The sequence below is a fragment of the Phalaenopsis equestris genome, unplaced genomic scaffold, assembly GCF_001263595.1.
Source record: "Phalaenopsis equestris unplaced genomic scaffold, ASM126359v1 Scaffold000002, whole genome shotgun sequence".
NCBI lineage: Eukaryota > Viridiplantae > Streptophyta > Magnoliopsida > Asparagales > Orchidaceae > Phalaenopsis > Phalaenopsis equestris.
Window position 1 is genome coordinate 18393789 of NW_018164444.1, and position 17468 is coordinate 18411256.

Consider the following 17468-nt stretch of genomic DNA (forward strand, 5'->3'; position numbering starts at 1 on the left):
TGAGTGGTGGTGTGGGGGGGGGGGGGGGGGGGGGGTGTTTATTTGTAGCAAACCCCTTTCCTGCTACTTTATGGTGAGGCTGGTTGTGGGCTCATCTCTCTCAAATTAAAATGTAACTATTCATAAACTTTTAATTACTTGTCACCATGATTTTCTAATTTTAATCTTGTTGATCAATTCCCCAGCTATCTTGAATGCAAGATATTTTAATGTTATAGTACACTAATTCTTATTATAAACTTTACTTTCATGAGCAGGAGGATATTATCGCCAAAATGGATGTATTGAACCCACAGGTATGTATTTTATATGCTTTCAGTACCCTCTAAAACTCTTTACATTATGTTATATTATTTGAATGTTTCAGTGGAAGGGTTATGTTCTTTTTTAAATATTGATTCGTAGGTTGATTTCTATGCAGAGTTGTAGAAGGCTATTGGAAATTATGGTTCTAGATAATCACGTTACCGTGAGGCGAATGCATCAAACTGCCACTCCAGCTCCTCCACCGACAATTTTGCAGAGCCTTTTTCCTTCAAACTTTAAGAGACCAACCTTAAAGCTGAGAAACCATTATTTTGCCAATCCTATGAGCACTAGAATGCTTTAAGTTGCACCTTAAAAGGCCTATTTTAGACGATTTTATCATGTGAAAGATGGCAATAAAATTCACATAAAGCCTTGGTCGGGTATGAACATTTTGCACAGTTTCAATGTCTGGCTATCTGGTTTAACATTTGAAATAATTTTTGCCAATTTGGCAAAGTTAGTGTTGTTTCAAACCTGATGGATCTTATGGAGGGCTGATAATCTCATGTTCTCCCGAACTGCCATTTAAGGGCCTTGGGTTCTATATATTTTTAGGCTTGTTGCTAAGATTGCAGGTCTCAATCAAAATTATTCAATTTTGGTTGGTTTGGATGATCAGAATTTTGAGTTAAGGGGAAAGCAAAAGGTTTGAAACTCACATATCAATGACTGCAAATTCATAACTAAGCAACACCCTAGGAGCAAGATTCTCGACCATAATTTCTTCTGGTTGATTCAACAGGGAGATGGTAGCTACATCTGTTGCATTTCTGAGACAAGTTAGTCATTTTTCTTTTGGTAAATTTACATACCTGGCACACAATTCTTATGTATTTACATATCCACACCTAAACTTTTATATTTACACACATAGCACTTTGGTACTTCAAACTTATTCATGAAAGGTGTTTTTTGCTTTTAAAAAATGGTATTAGTGCTATTTTTTTGTGATATTAGAAATTTGAGTTCTATGTCTGTAAAAATGTAAGTTAAGGTGCGAGATATGTAAATACATAGGAATTGTGTGCTATATATTTATGTAAATTCTCCTTTTTTTCCTCATACTATTTCTTTAAATATAGCTACAATTAACTCTTGTTCTATTTGCCAGTGACTAAATACGATGTATGAAAACTATTAATTTCAAATAATGTCGAGGAAAGTTCCGAGGAATTCATTTTGGGATAACTTGCTTTGACTCGGCTCAAGCCTGCAAGGCATGAGATCTGCACAAGTGGATTTAATGATAGCTGCTGAATTAGGTGAATGATTTTGTGAATTTTTCTCTTTTTATTACATCTTGTTTCAATGATTTAACCTAGCTTTGTTATTGAGTTTATTTTGATTATTTGTTAGGAATTGGAATTTATAGTTATCATTATAGTATTAAGATTTTTCCTCTCGTCAATATATATATATATATATATATATATATATAATAGTATGATAAGACATGCTGAAAATATAAAAGCTAAATATAAAAAAATGGCGGGGTCGTCGGCGGGGGCCTACCCCCCCTCGCGGTTTCGCGACTATGGAGAACCCTGGTTTCCACTTCACTGCATTTCTCTTCGACGCGCTCGTCCTTCTCGTCGTTTTCGTCGCTTTAGTCTTCATCTTTATCCTGAAGCGGCTACTCACGATTCGTCATCTCGAGGTTGAAAGGTCCGTCGGGCTAGGCCTCTGCGGCATCTTGTGCTCGCAGGAAAAGGGCTCGTGTATGGCCTGCATCTTCTTCGTGTGTCATTTTGGCTGTCCTCTGCTTGGCGTTTGCTCCTTCCTGCACGCGCCAGGTGCTCTACAGCGCTAATCCTCCTTAGGCGCTTTTTCCTTCACGCGCCATGTGCTCTGCAGTGCTTGTCTGAAGCAGGATAATGGTCTCAGGGCTTTCCTACGCCGCCGCTCTCGCAGGTGATAATCCCGCCAAACCTGTCGATGCTACAGTGGTTCACATACGCAGCTCCCCTTTCCACCTTGCGGATAGTTCGATGTTCCCGCAGATATACCATCATTCTGTTGTAGGACATGGAGATTGCAATCTCATAAAAAAAGTAGAGAAAAGGCGGGCAAACCAACACTATTCTTCTCTGACTCTGAAATTTTAACTCATGCAGGAAAATACAATTTTTTATTAGTTGGAAAGTTTCAATTAGGTCGCCCTAAGATGGAAATTGTCAGGAAGGTTTTTGAAGATTTCAAACTAGTTGGGGCTTGGCAAGTGGGTCTTTTCGACGGAAGACATGTTATGATACAGCTGAGCATCGAAAAAGATTACACAAGGATTTTCTTAAGGAAATTTATCACAATCGAGCGCAATCATATGAAATTGCTTAAATGGACCCTTGATTTTGATCTTAGTCAAGAACCTCCAATTACGCCTATCTAGTTCTCATTACTTGAACTTAAGCTTCAATTCTTCGATCTACCTATCTTATATGCAATTGGGACTATCCTTGGAAAACCTTTGCAGGTAGACACACCTACAGTTCATTTCTTAAGACCTTCTATTGCAATGATTTTGATCTGATTTTGATCAAAAGGGATATTACACTACCAAATGTAGAAGAAGTCTGGCTTGGCTTTGTTTACAATGGTTATTGGCAGAAAATTATTATGGAACAAAAACCTCACTACTGCAAGCACTACATGATGTTCGGACACCTGTAAGAGAAATGTTTCAGATTGCACTCACAGTTGAGAACAATAGTCAAAAGCAGGAACATGTCGATTTCAGCAAACCTTATGACAGCCAACCTGAGGAGGGAATCACCACAGGCTCTGAGAACCATTCTCAGGAACATACTATAACGGATAATATTCGGACCGAAAGTTAGGATGGCCTCGCAACTCCTATTCAGAAAGCATCAGGTGCAGAGGTTCGGACTGAAAATCAGGATAGCCCCACATCTCCTATTCAGGAAGCACTAGGTGCAGAGTCGACAATTCACACTTCACATATACTGGAACCTATCGTTGTGACAACGACTGTCCTTTCTTCTAATGCAATTCTAATATCTAATCAACCAAGGATCACATGAGTCAGTCTTCAAATGAAGAATGACAGATTTTTACACTTCTCGGCGGAAGGCTGGGGCCACACTCCAACTTGGAAACTTAATGGATGATACTTCGGTTACTTCTGACAATGACACGACACTTCAAAGTTTGTTATCTAGCCCCGCTCTTAAAACTAGAGGAGGAGGCAGGACTAAACTGGCTCGTCTCTAGCTACTTGTTTTCTGCATGTTTTAAATTTCTTGAATCTATATGTATCTTCTTGATGCGGTATTACTGTACTTGGCATCGTATGAGTAGGGTGCCTCTATTAGGCCCTCTCATACAACATTTATGTATCTTTTCTATTTCAAAAAAAACAACCCTAGGAAATATATATATATATACCATCGTTTGAGTCAACTCTGGTATCACTTTATTAAGGCTAAATTCTGTACTTAGAAAACACCTTTTCAAACATCGCTCCCCCACGCGTCCGTGCGCGTCGTTGATTGCGGCGGAGAAGACGCGACTTTGCTGCATCGTCTTCACAGCGTTGTCGACGACTCCACTGACGCTCGCTCGCCCGCACTCGTCTCCTCTGCGATCGTCGTTCCTTCACGCCCAACAACGCAAGACTTTTCCTCCTTAACGCTACTTCGCGCCCTGCGACGAAACCATGGCTTGCTTTTCGATCGACGTGCGCTGCTTCTGCGTCTGTGTCTGTTCTGATCGACGTTTCTTGCTGTAGAAATGGCATCAGGGCGCTCTTACGCCCCGCCCTCGCCAGTGATAACCCCGTCTCCGCCCCTCTTTCGAATATGTTTCTGCAACGATACCACGACAATTTTGCTTTTGGCACTGAAACCGAATTTCTAAAAAAAGCTTCCCCATAAAAACGGCAAACCTGCAATCTTTCTTACTGAGGCAGAGATCTCCACCCTAGCCGCGCCCCTAGCCGCGCTCTGCCAACTGTTCTTAGTTGGTAAGTTTCTTTATGGAAATCCTAAACTTGAGCTAATTCAAAAGAACTTTGAACAAATGAAGCTGAAAGGGGGTTGAAAGAACGATAAATTGGATGGTCGCCACATTCTTATTAAATTATCAAATGATGAAGACTATATCCATTTGTTTGCGAGAAGACTTCTTCGAATAGAAAACCAGGTGATGAAGGTTTTAAAATGGACGGTTGATTTTGACCCTCGTACTGAACCTCCTACCATTCATGTTTGGCTGCGCTTTTCAGATTTGAAGATCCACCTTTTGATCAAGAGCTTCTCTTCGCTTTAGCGATGGTGTACGGTAAATCCCTCAAAACTGACACGCCTACAGTAAATCTAACTCGGCCTTCAGAAGCCAGAATTTTGATAGAAAGGGATATTATTTTACCTTTTCCAGAAGAAATATGGATTGGCACACATTATCAGGGATTTTGGCAGCAAGCAGAACTTGAATAGATACCACTTTATTATACCCGCTGTCGTATGTTTGGACATTCTCATTCTCAATGTTATCAGTTGCATCCAAATTTAAAACCTTCAAGTAAAAACGCTTCTGGATCTGCCCCACCTCATACATGTCCCTCATCCGCTCCTGAGTGTATTCCACGGACTATTGAAACACCGTTTGACACGATGCCACCCCCCCCCCCCCCCCCCCACCCTCCTGCCGCCGACTGATGTATTGGCAGATAGTTTACTTGGGCCCGATAATCAGGATAGTATTGAAGCGTCACATCCCCATGATGCATCAGGTGTTGAAGAGGCATGTTTACCATATCTTCAGAATCATAATGTTGTTACTGCTAGTCAGGAGCCAGGGGCTCATTCTCTCCTACATGCCCAACAATCTATTGAACACACCGATCATATGAGCAGTCCTCGAATGAGGAATGACATGTTTACACATCTAGAAAGAAAAAGAAGAATGAAGGTACACTCCAGCTTGGGAACTTAATAGATGATACTCTAGTAACTTCGGGTAATGGAACAACACTCAGCAATTTGTTAGCTATCTCCGCTCCTAGAACCAGATGCAGAGGCAAGACTAAGCTGGTTCTTGTCTAGCAGCTTATTTCATGCAAGTTTTGTTTTTTTGTGTTTTATCTATGTTTCTTCTTTTTACGATGCTAGTGTCGGATGTATCATGTGGGTAGGGCATTTTTTTTGGGTCCTCTCATACAACCTCTATGTATCTTTTCAATTTCAATAAAATTAGCTATATATATATATATTTGATAGTATGATCAATCTTTGTTGTTTTAAGTTTATTGTTTATATATATATATATATATATATATTCGATAGTATGATCAATCTTTGTTGTTTTAAGTTTATTTTTATTATTTGTTAGGAAAGGTGTTTTCTAGGTATAGAATTTAGCCTTAATAAAGTGATACCAGAGCTGACTCAAACTATGGTAGAAAAAACATATATTATTACCAACAACAAATAAACTGTTACAATCAACATACTAGAAAGGGAAAGTACAACTAATACGAAAAGAACTCATGCTAGGGCTCGACCCATGTGTGCTGGAGGTTAGCTAGGTGGTTGGGGAGTGAAGTTTGATGGTTGAAATGGGGTTGTAGGTGGTTGGGACAACAAGAGGGTCTGGAATCGTGTTGGAAGCGAAGAGGTATGCTGGGACAGCGAGGGCAGCATGTGAGGTGGTGAGCTGAGCGGTGAGGCACGATAGGAAAAGGTTGGAACAATCATGGGAAGCAAGAAAACAACAAGTTTATTGCTTTCCGGATGACGACGGCGAAGGGCGAAGCGAGGGAGGAGGGGCTGCAGGGCAGCAAAGAGTGGCTTTCCAGGACGAGGTCATCGAGCAAGAAGGACAGTAATGGGAAGAATGTAGTGAAGAACAACAAAAGTTGTTGTCCTAGGGTGGCTGCAGTAGGCAAGGACTTCGTAGAGCGGTCGTGTGCGATGGGGCAATGATAAATCGCCATCTGAAAACCAAGATACAGCTGAAGTACCACTTGGAACTCTAAGATATAGGAAGTGAAGGAAAGAAGAGATGTCGACAACTGTCTCAATATAAAACACACCAAAAACTCCTGATCCAAACCTTATATATACAAACACACACACACACACACATATATATATATACATAAAAAACGAAAAAGGAACACGAAAAAGGAACAAAGGATAATAGCAAATAAAGAATAAGAATGGAAAACGGGGATATTTCCTTCCGTCTCTCACCATACTTTTTCCCACGTTGTTGTAACAACTACAATACAATGAGAAAACAATGTGGGAAAAACTCGTGTCAATCTTCTGGGTTTGGGGAAGCTTCGACTTCATTCGTCGATGTTTTTGGCTCTTCATAGCATTAAGTCATGCCTGCCAAGTTGAAGGTAAAATAAATATTTTAGTTCCCTAGTAGGCATCAAGTAGGTGTTGTCGTTCCAAAGCACATTTTGGTATAATAGGTATTCATTCTCTTTTGGCATAACTGAAGATGGCATTGTAGTTAGAAGAGTATTCTCACGAATCAGGCATCGAGCCATACCATTTGTAAACTACTTTTTCTACTCGTATTCAGTGAAATGTAACTGATAAACTAGTATGTGATGAGAAATCAATTTAGGGTGAAATTTGTGGCAGATTGTACCCCTCTTAATTTTAATCACACAGGAGAGACCTCTTTTTCACTGATAGGATCTAAATCCCATTGAAGAAATACACATTTTAAAGCTAGGGTTCATTCCTTCTGTCTGGACATCTGTTAATTGATACCTTGTTTAACTGAATCTAACATTTGAATAACCTCATGTATTCTTTGAGACAACGCAAAAGGGTCCCATTTATGACATGTTGGTCCTCCCTGAGTAAGAGACAACTGAAGACTAAGTCTATAGATCTGAATGGTTTGAATTTCTTTTATCTGAGGTTGTCATTTTTCTGGTGTCGGTTTCTTAAACTCAAGATTGCCTAGGATACTCAATGTGAAGTTGGTTCGAGTCTCTCCCACGGGCTCAGTTGGAACTATGTTCATCTTTTCCTCAACTAGACATTATTTGTCTTTCTATATCTCATCTTCTTCAGTGTCTACTGTGTCTTTACCAAATTTTTCAACAACTCCCTCCCTGCTCAGTAAAACAGACCATCCCCCTCATTGTGCAGTCTGATTCAATTTACCCATATCTTTGGTATTTGCAACACTTCTTGGTTGAGATAGTTTTAGGGATTCGGAATGTTTCCACCTGTTCTCCATTCTGACTTATTTTTTCCTCTGATGGGGCAGCTTGGATATTCTCCTGGTGTAGTCTGGTTATAAGACCTTAAAGTTGAGCACTGCTTGTAAGACGTGGTGGTCGTCCAGTGTTGTGGTCTCTCTACTCCGAAGCTAGAGTTTAAATCTTCAGTCTATAGTAAGCTCGTAGGAACTCGTCGAATCTCCCGCTTTATCTTTAGATTTTCCTATTTTCCATATGTTGGCTCTTCTCTCGGCGTTCGTTGATACTGGATTCCAAAGCATCGCGATCGGTCTTCTTCATCACTAAAGTCTTCCCTTTAGAAGGAATCCAAATCCTTGTTTCTTGCTCGCTTTCGATTCTCCAGTTCCCTCTCGAGGGTAATCTTTTCCTAGTTTTCATCCTCAATATCCGCAAGCCTCCGTTGAAGTCTGTGGATCTCTCTATATATCTCATTCTGGGTAGGCTCGAGTATGTATCTTCTTGGTGACATAACTAGGATTTAGGGTTGAGAGGTGAAATAGGGTGTAAGAGATTCATTAAAGGTGTAGAAAAACTAATTTGGGGTTGCTGATTTTGAAAATCAGCAAGGAGAAATTAGTATTAGTCAAAATTTGGCTAGGGTTTGTAAATAGGAATGAAATATTTTTGTGGAGGTGACTTAGATAGGGGTAGATGTTAGGAAACCTTACAACATGACTAGGGTTAGTATAACTCTGATATTAAATAATATTGGAGTTAAACCAAGCTATAGTAGTAAAAACATAAATTATTATAGAAAACAAATAGACAGATACAATCAATCTACTAGAAAGGGAAATAACAACAAATAAGACACGAACTCACACTAGGGCTTGACCCATGGATGGTGGAGGTTTCCTAGGTGGTCGGGGAGCGAAGTTAGATGGTCGAAATGGGGTTGTAGGAGGTTGGGACGGCCAAAGGAGGGTCTGGAATCGTGTTGGCAGCAAAGCAGTATGTTGGGACTGCGAGGGCAGCAGGTGAGGTGGTGAACGGAGCGGTAGGAAATGGCTGGAACAGTCTGGGGACAGCAGGAAAACAGCAGGTTTACTGTTTTCCGGGTAACTACAGTGAAGGGGCGAAGGGTGGTTGGGGGTGGAGGGGTGGGGGAGAGATGGGAGTGGGAGGTGGTGTGAGGGGCTAGAGTGCTACAGGGAAGCAAGGAGTGGTTGTTCGGGATTGGGGCAGCGAGTAAGAAGGGTGGGAATGAGAAGACTGCAGTGATAAACTGCAAAAGATGTCCTAGGGCTTGCTGCAGCACGGAAGAACGTTGTGGAATGGCGGGGTGTGATAGGGGAAGGATAAATCACCACATGGAAGCCAATATACAACCGAAGCACCGCTTGGAACCTTTGGATATAGCCCTCGAAGTGACGAGGAGACACTAGCGACTGTCCCAAGATAAAACACACCAAAAACTCTTAATCCAAATCCTAATAGAAAAGAAAGAATAAGAAAGAAAACGAGATTGTTTCAGAAGATTTACATACATACTGCTTAATTTTTTTGTATTTACATATATAACATCTAAACTTCAATTTTTACATACATACCACCTTACCTATACATAAAAAGGTGTATTTCACTATTTGAAGTTAAAATGGTGATATTTTTTGTCATATGAACATTTTGGGTGGTATAAATATATAATGTGAAGTTTAGGTTAATTTTAGGTTGCTACAGGGCAGCAAGGAGTGGTTGTTCGGGATGGGGGCAGCGAATAAGAAGGGCGGGAATGAGAAGAATGCAGTAATAAACTGCAAAAGTTGCTGTCTTGGGGGCGCCTGCAGCACGTAAGAACGTTGTGGGGCTGTGGGATGTGATGGGGGAAGGATAAATCACCACGTGGAAGCCAAGGTACAACCAAAGCACCACTTGGAACCTTAGGATATAGCCCTTGAAGAGGAGAAGAGACGCTAGCGGCTGTCCCGATATAAAACACACCAAAAACTCTTAATCCAAACCCTAATAGGAAAGAAAGAATAAGAGAGAAAACGAGATTTTTTTGATAGCCCGTCTCCCGCAATTCGTTTTCTCATTGGACTATAGAAGCTACAGTACTGCGAGAAATTAGTGTTGAAAATGCTCCCACGTCAAAACACTGTTGAAGGTTCTTCTCACATAAAAACTTGTGTTATTTACTTGAAAAACTAGAGCGTAAATGCAATTCATCCCCTTCAGTGGATTAAACAATCCTATTCGTGAAGGTTGTGCATTTTGCATTAAAATAAAATAAAAAATTACAAAAGAGAGCTATAAAAGCTACACAAAAGAAACATGGTTGGCATCTTCCTCAACCACGCTAAAAAAATCGGTAAATAGTAACAAATATGATCCTCCCAAAAGAAAGACCTATCCAAAGCGAGCCTAGCACAAAAATGGGTCGCTTTGTCTGTTACTTCTACAAATACTTCCATGCTACCTCTTACGATTGAACAACAAATATTCTAAAATTACAAGGACATAAGAGCTCAATAGCATGGTATTTTCTCTCTATTTTACATTTTTGGTCTGTTAATTTTTTTTCTTTTCTTTCAGAAGATTTACATACATACTGCTTTTTTTTTTTTTTGTATTTACATATCTAACATTTGAACTTCAATTTTTACATACATACCACCTTACCTATACATAAAGGGGGGATGTGTATTTCACTATTTGAAGTTAAAATGGTGATATTTTTTGTCATATGAACATTTTGGGTGGTATAAATATATGATGTGAAGTTAAGGTGTTACATATGTAAATACATATGAATTGGGTGGTATGTACGTATAAAAAAGTCTTAAATAATTTCTAATTTGGGAAGAGTTTATAAAATTAAAAGTACATAGAACATAAAGTATGCACAAGAATTTTTTATGTGGTTCGGCCAAACCCCAAAACTAGCCTACTCCAAGCCTAGCCAAATCCACGAACTAGGATCACACTCAAATTAAAAAATCTCATCCACATCAAGTGTTTTTGGAGAAAACCTTACAAATCAAAATCACAAATTTAAAATACAAAATCTTTCATAGTTTAATTAAAAAACATTAAAATAAAATCAATTTTCAAATTTCACTAACACTTAATGAAATATTATAGCAAATGAAAATTTAGACTAAAAATTCAATTGATCTCATGGCCCTCCGATTGTTACACAAACACCTTGTTGTTGATAAATGAACTCGATTATGCTTCTCAAACTTAAAGATGTGTCTATAATCTTTTGAACTTTTCTCGCACTTGATGAAGATTGAAACTCTAGAAATTTGGCTCTAATTTTTTCATCCACTCTTTTCTTACAACTATACTTGTATTTATAGATAAACCAATTTTGTTTTATAACTGGTAATAATAATAATATTATTAATGTTTGAATACATTCCAAAAAAAATTCAGCAAATCAAATTTATTTTAATTGGAGTTTTATATAATGTTATTTTACGTGTTAACATTATTTATTTTTTTTTTTGAAAGCAATAGATATTTGTATAGCGCCATTTAAAGTCTTCTAATAAAACAAGTAAAATTTAATTAGCATTACCTTTTGAAATAAAACATGGAAAGAATTAATAACAGATTTAGACAATTCTCTTATATATATATGTCGTGTGAAAAGGGTAAGGAAAGGCTTTAAAAAATAAGTTGCATTTAAAAGGAATGAATTGAAATTTCGACGTTGGAATTTGGTCAAAACGGCAAGACACTCATCAGTTATTTTAGTATTAGTTAATGCATGCAAAAATTCAAATCCAACTTTGTTATATTTAAGCTTTGGAAGTTTAAAATAAGAGGAAGTGGAAATTCCTTGATTTTCATTAAATAATATACCTTGCTAGTTGAAGTAAAATTTTGTGAAGAAATATGATATGCATTTATATTCATATAATATATGATGTTTAAGCAATTCAAACATGAAAATCATAGCAATGTAAAACGACAACGACAACCCTTTATCCCACTAAGTGGGGTCAGCTACATAAATCTTTTTTCTCCATTGCGTCCTATTGAGTGTCATATTTTCATGTAATTTTAATAAAATAAGATCATTTTTAATACAATATGACCCAGTCTTTCTATGTCTACCTCTGCCTTTCTTAACATAAGTCGAATCTAAAACATCTACTCGCCTAATCGGATAATCAGATGGTCGACATTTAATGTGATCAAACCATCTAAGACAACTCTCTCTAATTTTGTCCGCTACTGGAGCTACATATTCATTTCGCATTTTGTCTCTAAGTGTAAAGCTACTCATCCACCTAAGCATTCTCATCTCGGCAACACTTAACTTAGTTGTTGCTTCTCTTTTAATGGCCAAAATTCAGCGCAATAGTGCATTGCAGTTCTCACCACCATCTTATAAAATTTTCCTTTAGTCTAAGCAATATTTTTCTATACACAATAGGCCCGAAGCATTCAATTCTACTAATAGCATCCCTGCCTATATTACCATCACTTTGAACAATCGACCCGAGATTTCACATCTTTTAATAATTTGGTCACCCATAGTTACAAATCTGTCACTAAAGCTACTACTAAAATTACATTCCTTGTATTTAGTTTTAGTTCTACTCAAATGAAGGGCTTTAAATCCCAATGTAAACTCCATAATTTAAGTTTTTCTTGAGCTTTTTCTCTAGTCTAATCTACGAGAAGGATATCACCAGGGAAAAGCATAATCCAAGATACATCCTACTGTAAATGTCCAGTAAGAGCATCCATAACTAAAGAGAAAAGATATGGTCTTAAACCAAACCCGATCCCTGATGTAATCCAATTGAAATAGGAAAATATTTGGTCAATCCTCCTTTTGTTCGAACATAAGTAACGCTCTAGTATACATATCTTTCATGACATGAATATAAGTCATATTAAAACCTTTCTTCCCTAGAACTCTCCAAAGGATATCTCTTGGAACCTTATTGTAAGTTTTTTCTAAATCAATAAAAATCATATATAGATCTTTTTTTTCTCTCTAAACTTCTCCATCAAACCTCTCAATAAATGTATAGCTCCATAATAGACCTGCCTAACATAAATCCAAATTGATTATGAGAAATCTTTGTAATACATCTTAACATATGTTCAATTACCCTTTCCCATAATTTTAAATGATACTTCAACTTAATTCCTCTATAATTTTTACTCTTGTCCACCCCTTTTATTCTTAAAAATGGGGACCAAAATACTCTTCCTCCACTCCTCAGACATCTTTTTAGTTTTTAAATTAATATTAAAGAGTTTAGTAAGCCGAGAAACTCCCAAACTACTACATATTTTCACACTTCAATTGGGATATCATCAGGTCCTACAGATTTTCCACTCTTGTTTTTCTTTAAATTCTTAACCTTTTTTTTATTAATATGACGGTAAAAATGAAATATTTGATTATTATTAACGATATTAAGATCATTATGGTCGATCTTATTTTTAGAAATTTTATTAAAAAGTTTATCAAAATAGCTCAATCACCTTTGTTGAATATATTTTTCTAAGAAAAATATTTTTTTAGCGTCACAAATTGTCGTCTTAGACTCCCTACATACCATTTTCTATTTTTCTCAGTTCTTTAAGCTTTTACATTTAAGCTAATTTTTATAACATAACTTCTTATATTTTATTTTTTCTTGCACATTATTATTCTACCACCAACTATTTTTATTTATAAAAAATTTTTTTTCTTTTGATTCTCGAAGTATTCCTTTTGTCGCTTGTTTAATAGTGTTTGTTACTTTATCCCACATAGAATTTGCTTCTTCATGAACATCTCAAATCTCAAAATCTTGAAATTTACTTATAAAATTTTTTGTGTCTTTTAGGTGTCGCCCCCATCTAATTCTATGACAATGATTCATAATATTATTTATTTTACAACTCTTAATCTTAAAATCTAAAATTAATAATTTGTTGAGTACTTAAATCCTTACATGGAATGACCTTACAATCCTTACATTCTTGACGATATTTTCTTCTCAAAAAAAAATAATCAATTTGTGTTTTATTAGACCATTCTTATAAGTAATAATATGCTTATCTCTTTTTTTGAATAAAGTATTAGAGAACAAAATCATATGCTAAAACAAGTCATACACTAAAGCAAAATCTAAAATGACTGTACTTTCTTCATTAATCACTCCAAAACCGTAGCCACCATGAATATTTCTAAAATCTTCTACCACTCTATCGACCTCTTCAGTTAAATCTTCTTCAATGAAAATTATTTCTTCAAGAGATATCATTTGTATTAAGTTTTTTAGGTCATTCCAGAATTTTTCTTTAGAACATATGTCTAAACTTACTTGAGGAGCATAAGCACTTATAATATAAAAAATCTTAGTATCAACAATAATTTTAAGGGTTATAATTCTATCTTGGATTCTATTAATTTTTACAACATTATCTTTCAAACTCTTATCTATAAGTATAACTACATCATTTCTAGTGTGAGTCTTACCTGAATACCAAAGTTTAAAACCTAAGTTATCAATCTCCTTAGTTTTTTCTCAAACCTATTTAGTTTCTTGAGCATATAAGATATTTATCTTTATATGAATCATAATATCAATTAATTTCATTTATCTACCTTTAAGAGTACATATATTCCAAGATATTTTTCTAATATTAGTTTTATGGACTAATTTATTTACCCACATCCGTCGTAATATGGTAACTCTTTCTTATTTGACACTACACCAGGTCGTCGGTGCAGCGACCTTTGCACATTTTTCGTTGTATTCGGACCACAACGCGATGATTCCAGGGGACACCCATCATTTACACAATGATAAAAAAAATTCACGTCATGATTTTTTGACAAATTCTACATTGGTTGTCTACATAACACAACCCTTCACTTTTCACATCTGTGGCTTAGGACATGTCAATGACGTCATATTTATATTCATATAATATATTATTTTTAAGCAATTTAAACATGCAAATCATAGCAACGTAAAACATGTTTTAAAATTTTATACTTGAACTAAATTAAATTTAATATTAAAAAAATAAAATTTAGGATGAACAGTAAATTCTACAAATGAATAGGGATTGACCACTTCACTTATGGTATTTTGGTCTTTTATTCGTTCTCCCTTTGGACAAACGATTGAAACGAATTTGAATTTATCCAGTTCTTTTGTTTTCTAAAGAACTGGCCTAAATGTTTCGTGAAGTTTCTTACTCTTTTCTTTGTAAATAAAAGTATAAGGGTTACTGCTTAGTTTTTTATAAATAGAAGTCTAAGGGTTATTGCTTAGTTCTTTCTAATATGGAATGGATTATGATTGATTGAGTTTGGAACCAGTACTACTTGATAGAAAGTAGCGATAATGACCTGTGTTGCTTTCCCCCAATCCAAGTTTGAGCTATCATGTGTGAGTAGCGGTGTTAGTCGTAATAGCAGCGCTAGTCTAATGTGACCTAAAGGTCAAACTAAGGGAACTTCCATAAGCGATTTGACTCGTTACTTGGAAGTGTCTCGTCATAGTGCCAATTGTAGTAGTGCTAGTTGTCTGTCCAATTAGGGTCCCATTATCCGTCAATTCATATCTATCAAATAGAGCTGTGAAAGACTAATGGTTTGGGATAAGCCTGGAAGAAAGGTAATGATGAGCTAGAGCTGGAGAGTTAGTGCTTTTCCCTTTGGTGAGTGTTTTGTTTTTTACTTAACCTATGAAATTGATTATGAGATTTGCAAATATAAAATCATAAAATAATTATTTTGAAAATAAAAGCAATGTGATCTATTATCGAACATATTATAACAAGTTTTATATTGTTTAAATGATTTCAAAAATAATTTTTATTATGTTTTAATAAATATTTTTAGTTAAAATAAATTATAGTTCTGGTTTTATTTTTTATCAATATAATCAACGAAATTATAAACATTGTGTGCTCCAAGCTTCATAGAGTCTACCATATGATCCTGAAATTTCTTCATAAGAAAATGTCAGATCCACCAATCATGTGTTTGCTATCATCAAAATTATAGAGTCAACAATTTTTCCCTTTTTAATGATTGAAAACTTGTGTTGGCTAAATTAAAATAGGGTGCAAAGTGATTATAATTATATCCCCACCCTTAATATATGCATATTAAAGACATCAAATAATATAAAATCCTAACATATATTTTCTTCCGCATTTGACAACATGAAAAAGTTTTGAATAAGCAAAATAATATATTGAAAGTCATTCAATCATAAGCTAGGATCTAACACTTCTAATTTTCTCCTAAGTTCACAAAAATAATTTTCATCTAAAGGTTTAGTAAAAATATCAGCTAATTGTAATTCATTTGGAACAGATTCAATATCAAGATTACCTTTAACAACATGATCTCTAATAGAGTGATGTCTAATCTCAATGCTTTTATTGTGTGAGTGTTAAATTAGATTTTTAGACTAATAGCGCTAGTATTATCACATTTAATTGAAATGTGTTCTAGTTTAAGTCAATAATATTCAAGTTGTTGTTTTAACTAAAAGAACTTAAGCAACACCATTCTGTTGAGGAGTGTTCCGGACTGTCTTATGCCTTGTGATGTCATTCCTCCTGCACAGCTCCTCAAACTGCTTCGAACAGTACTGTAAGTCATTGTCAGTTCTCAATTGCTTCAGCTTGGTTTCCATCTTATTTTCTGTGACAGTTAGCCAGTCCCTAAACCTCTGAAAGACTTCATCCTTTGTTTTAAGGATGAAAACCCATACCTTCCTAGTATAGTCATCTATGATGGACATGAAGTATCTCCCTCCTCCATGAGTCTGAGTTCTGGCTGGCCCCCATAGATCGCTGTGAACATAGTTAAGGGGTTTCTTTGATGAGTGAGTTCCGGTAGAGAACTTCACCCTGGCGGCCTTCCCCAAAACGCATTGTTCACAGAATTCCAGTTTGCTGACTCGATCTCCACATAACAGACTCTGCTTGGACAGTTCTTGTAAGCCTCTTTCACTTACATGCCCCAGTCTCATGTGTCATAGTCTGGTCCTGTCAGGTTCTGATTGAACTGCATTTGAGAAGTTGCCGATCACGGTTCTTCCAACTAGTGAGTATAGTCCATTCTTTCTAACAGCGTACCTAGAGAGATCAGATTTCTTTTGAGTTCCGGGACATACCTGACGTGTTGCAGTATCCTTTCAGCTCCATCGAACATCTTGATTCTGATTGTCCCGCAGTCGACTACCCTGCAAGCTTTATTATCACCAAGTAGAACAGACTCGCCGTTCTCCAGCTGCAGTGACTCGAACCAGTATTTGTGGAGACACATGTGGAAGGATCACCCTGAGTCAAGGATCTACTCTCTGCTAAATTCAGATTCTGTGATCGTCAGAGCTTCAGCTGAATCATAGTCATCTGAGGTTACGCTTGCCTCTCCAGAATCTCTGGGCTTCTCTTGAAAACTTTTTTTTCTATACGGACAGTTCCTTTTAAAGTGACCTTTCTTGTGGCAGTGGTAACACTTGTTAGATCTCTTAGAAGACTGACTTCTGGACTTTGATCTGCTCTGATCACTTTTGAAGTCTTTCTTGCTCGATCTTCCTCTAACTGTCAGACTATCTCCACTGGTTTCCTCTTTCATGTCGTGCTTCTTTTGGAGTTCTTTAGCTCTAATAAGAGATTGAACCTCCTCCAAAGTAATAGTCTGCACCCTTCCATAGAGCATCGCATCCTTGAAATGCTCGTAGCTCTTGGGAATAGAGTTTAGCAACAGTAGTGCCTTGTCCTCATCGTCCATCTTGACGTCAATGTTCTCGAGGTCGTCGATGATCTTGTTGAACTCGTCGATCTGCTCTGAGACGGATTTGTCTTCATGCATTTTGAAGGAGTATAGGCGCTGCTTCAGAAAGAGACAATTAGCCAAAGACTTTGTCAGGTAGAGTACCTCGAGTTTGGCCCAAAGCGCTTGAGCCGTTGTCTCCCTCGACACCTCCCTCAGAACTTT

General features: G+C 36.8%; 1 protein-coding gene across 5 annotated transcripts in view; it reads left to right on the plus strand.

Annotated features, from left to right (window-relative positions):
• Positions 1–17468, plus strand: part of LOC110032283 — a 116750-nt gene that overhangs the window by 96824 nt on the left and 2458 nt on the right. For 3 of the 5 annotated variants that reach the window (XM_020735878.1, XM_020735862.1, XM_020735885.1), the window contains 3 exons: positions 258–296; positions 422–1088; positions 1421–1571. In XM_020735878.1, the coding sequence (XP_020591537.1) occupies positions 258–296; positions 422–610 (228 nt within the window). In that variant the 3' untranslated portion in view covers positions 611–1088; positions 1421–1571. Of the gene's footprint in view, positions 1–257; positions 297–421; positions 1108–1420; positions 1572–17468 lie in introns of those variants that run through there. The other 2 variants (XM_020735870.1, XM_020735891.1) reach the window with 2 other exon arrangements.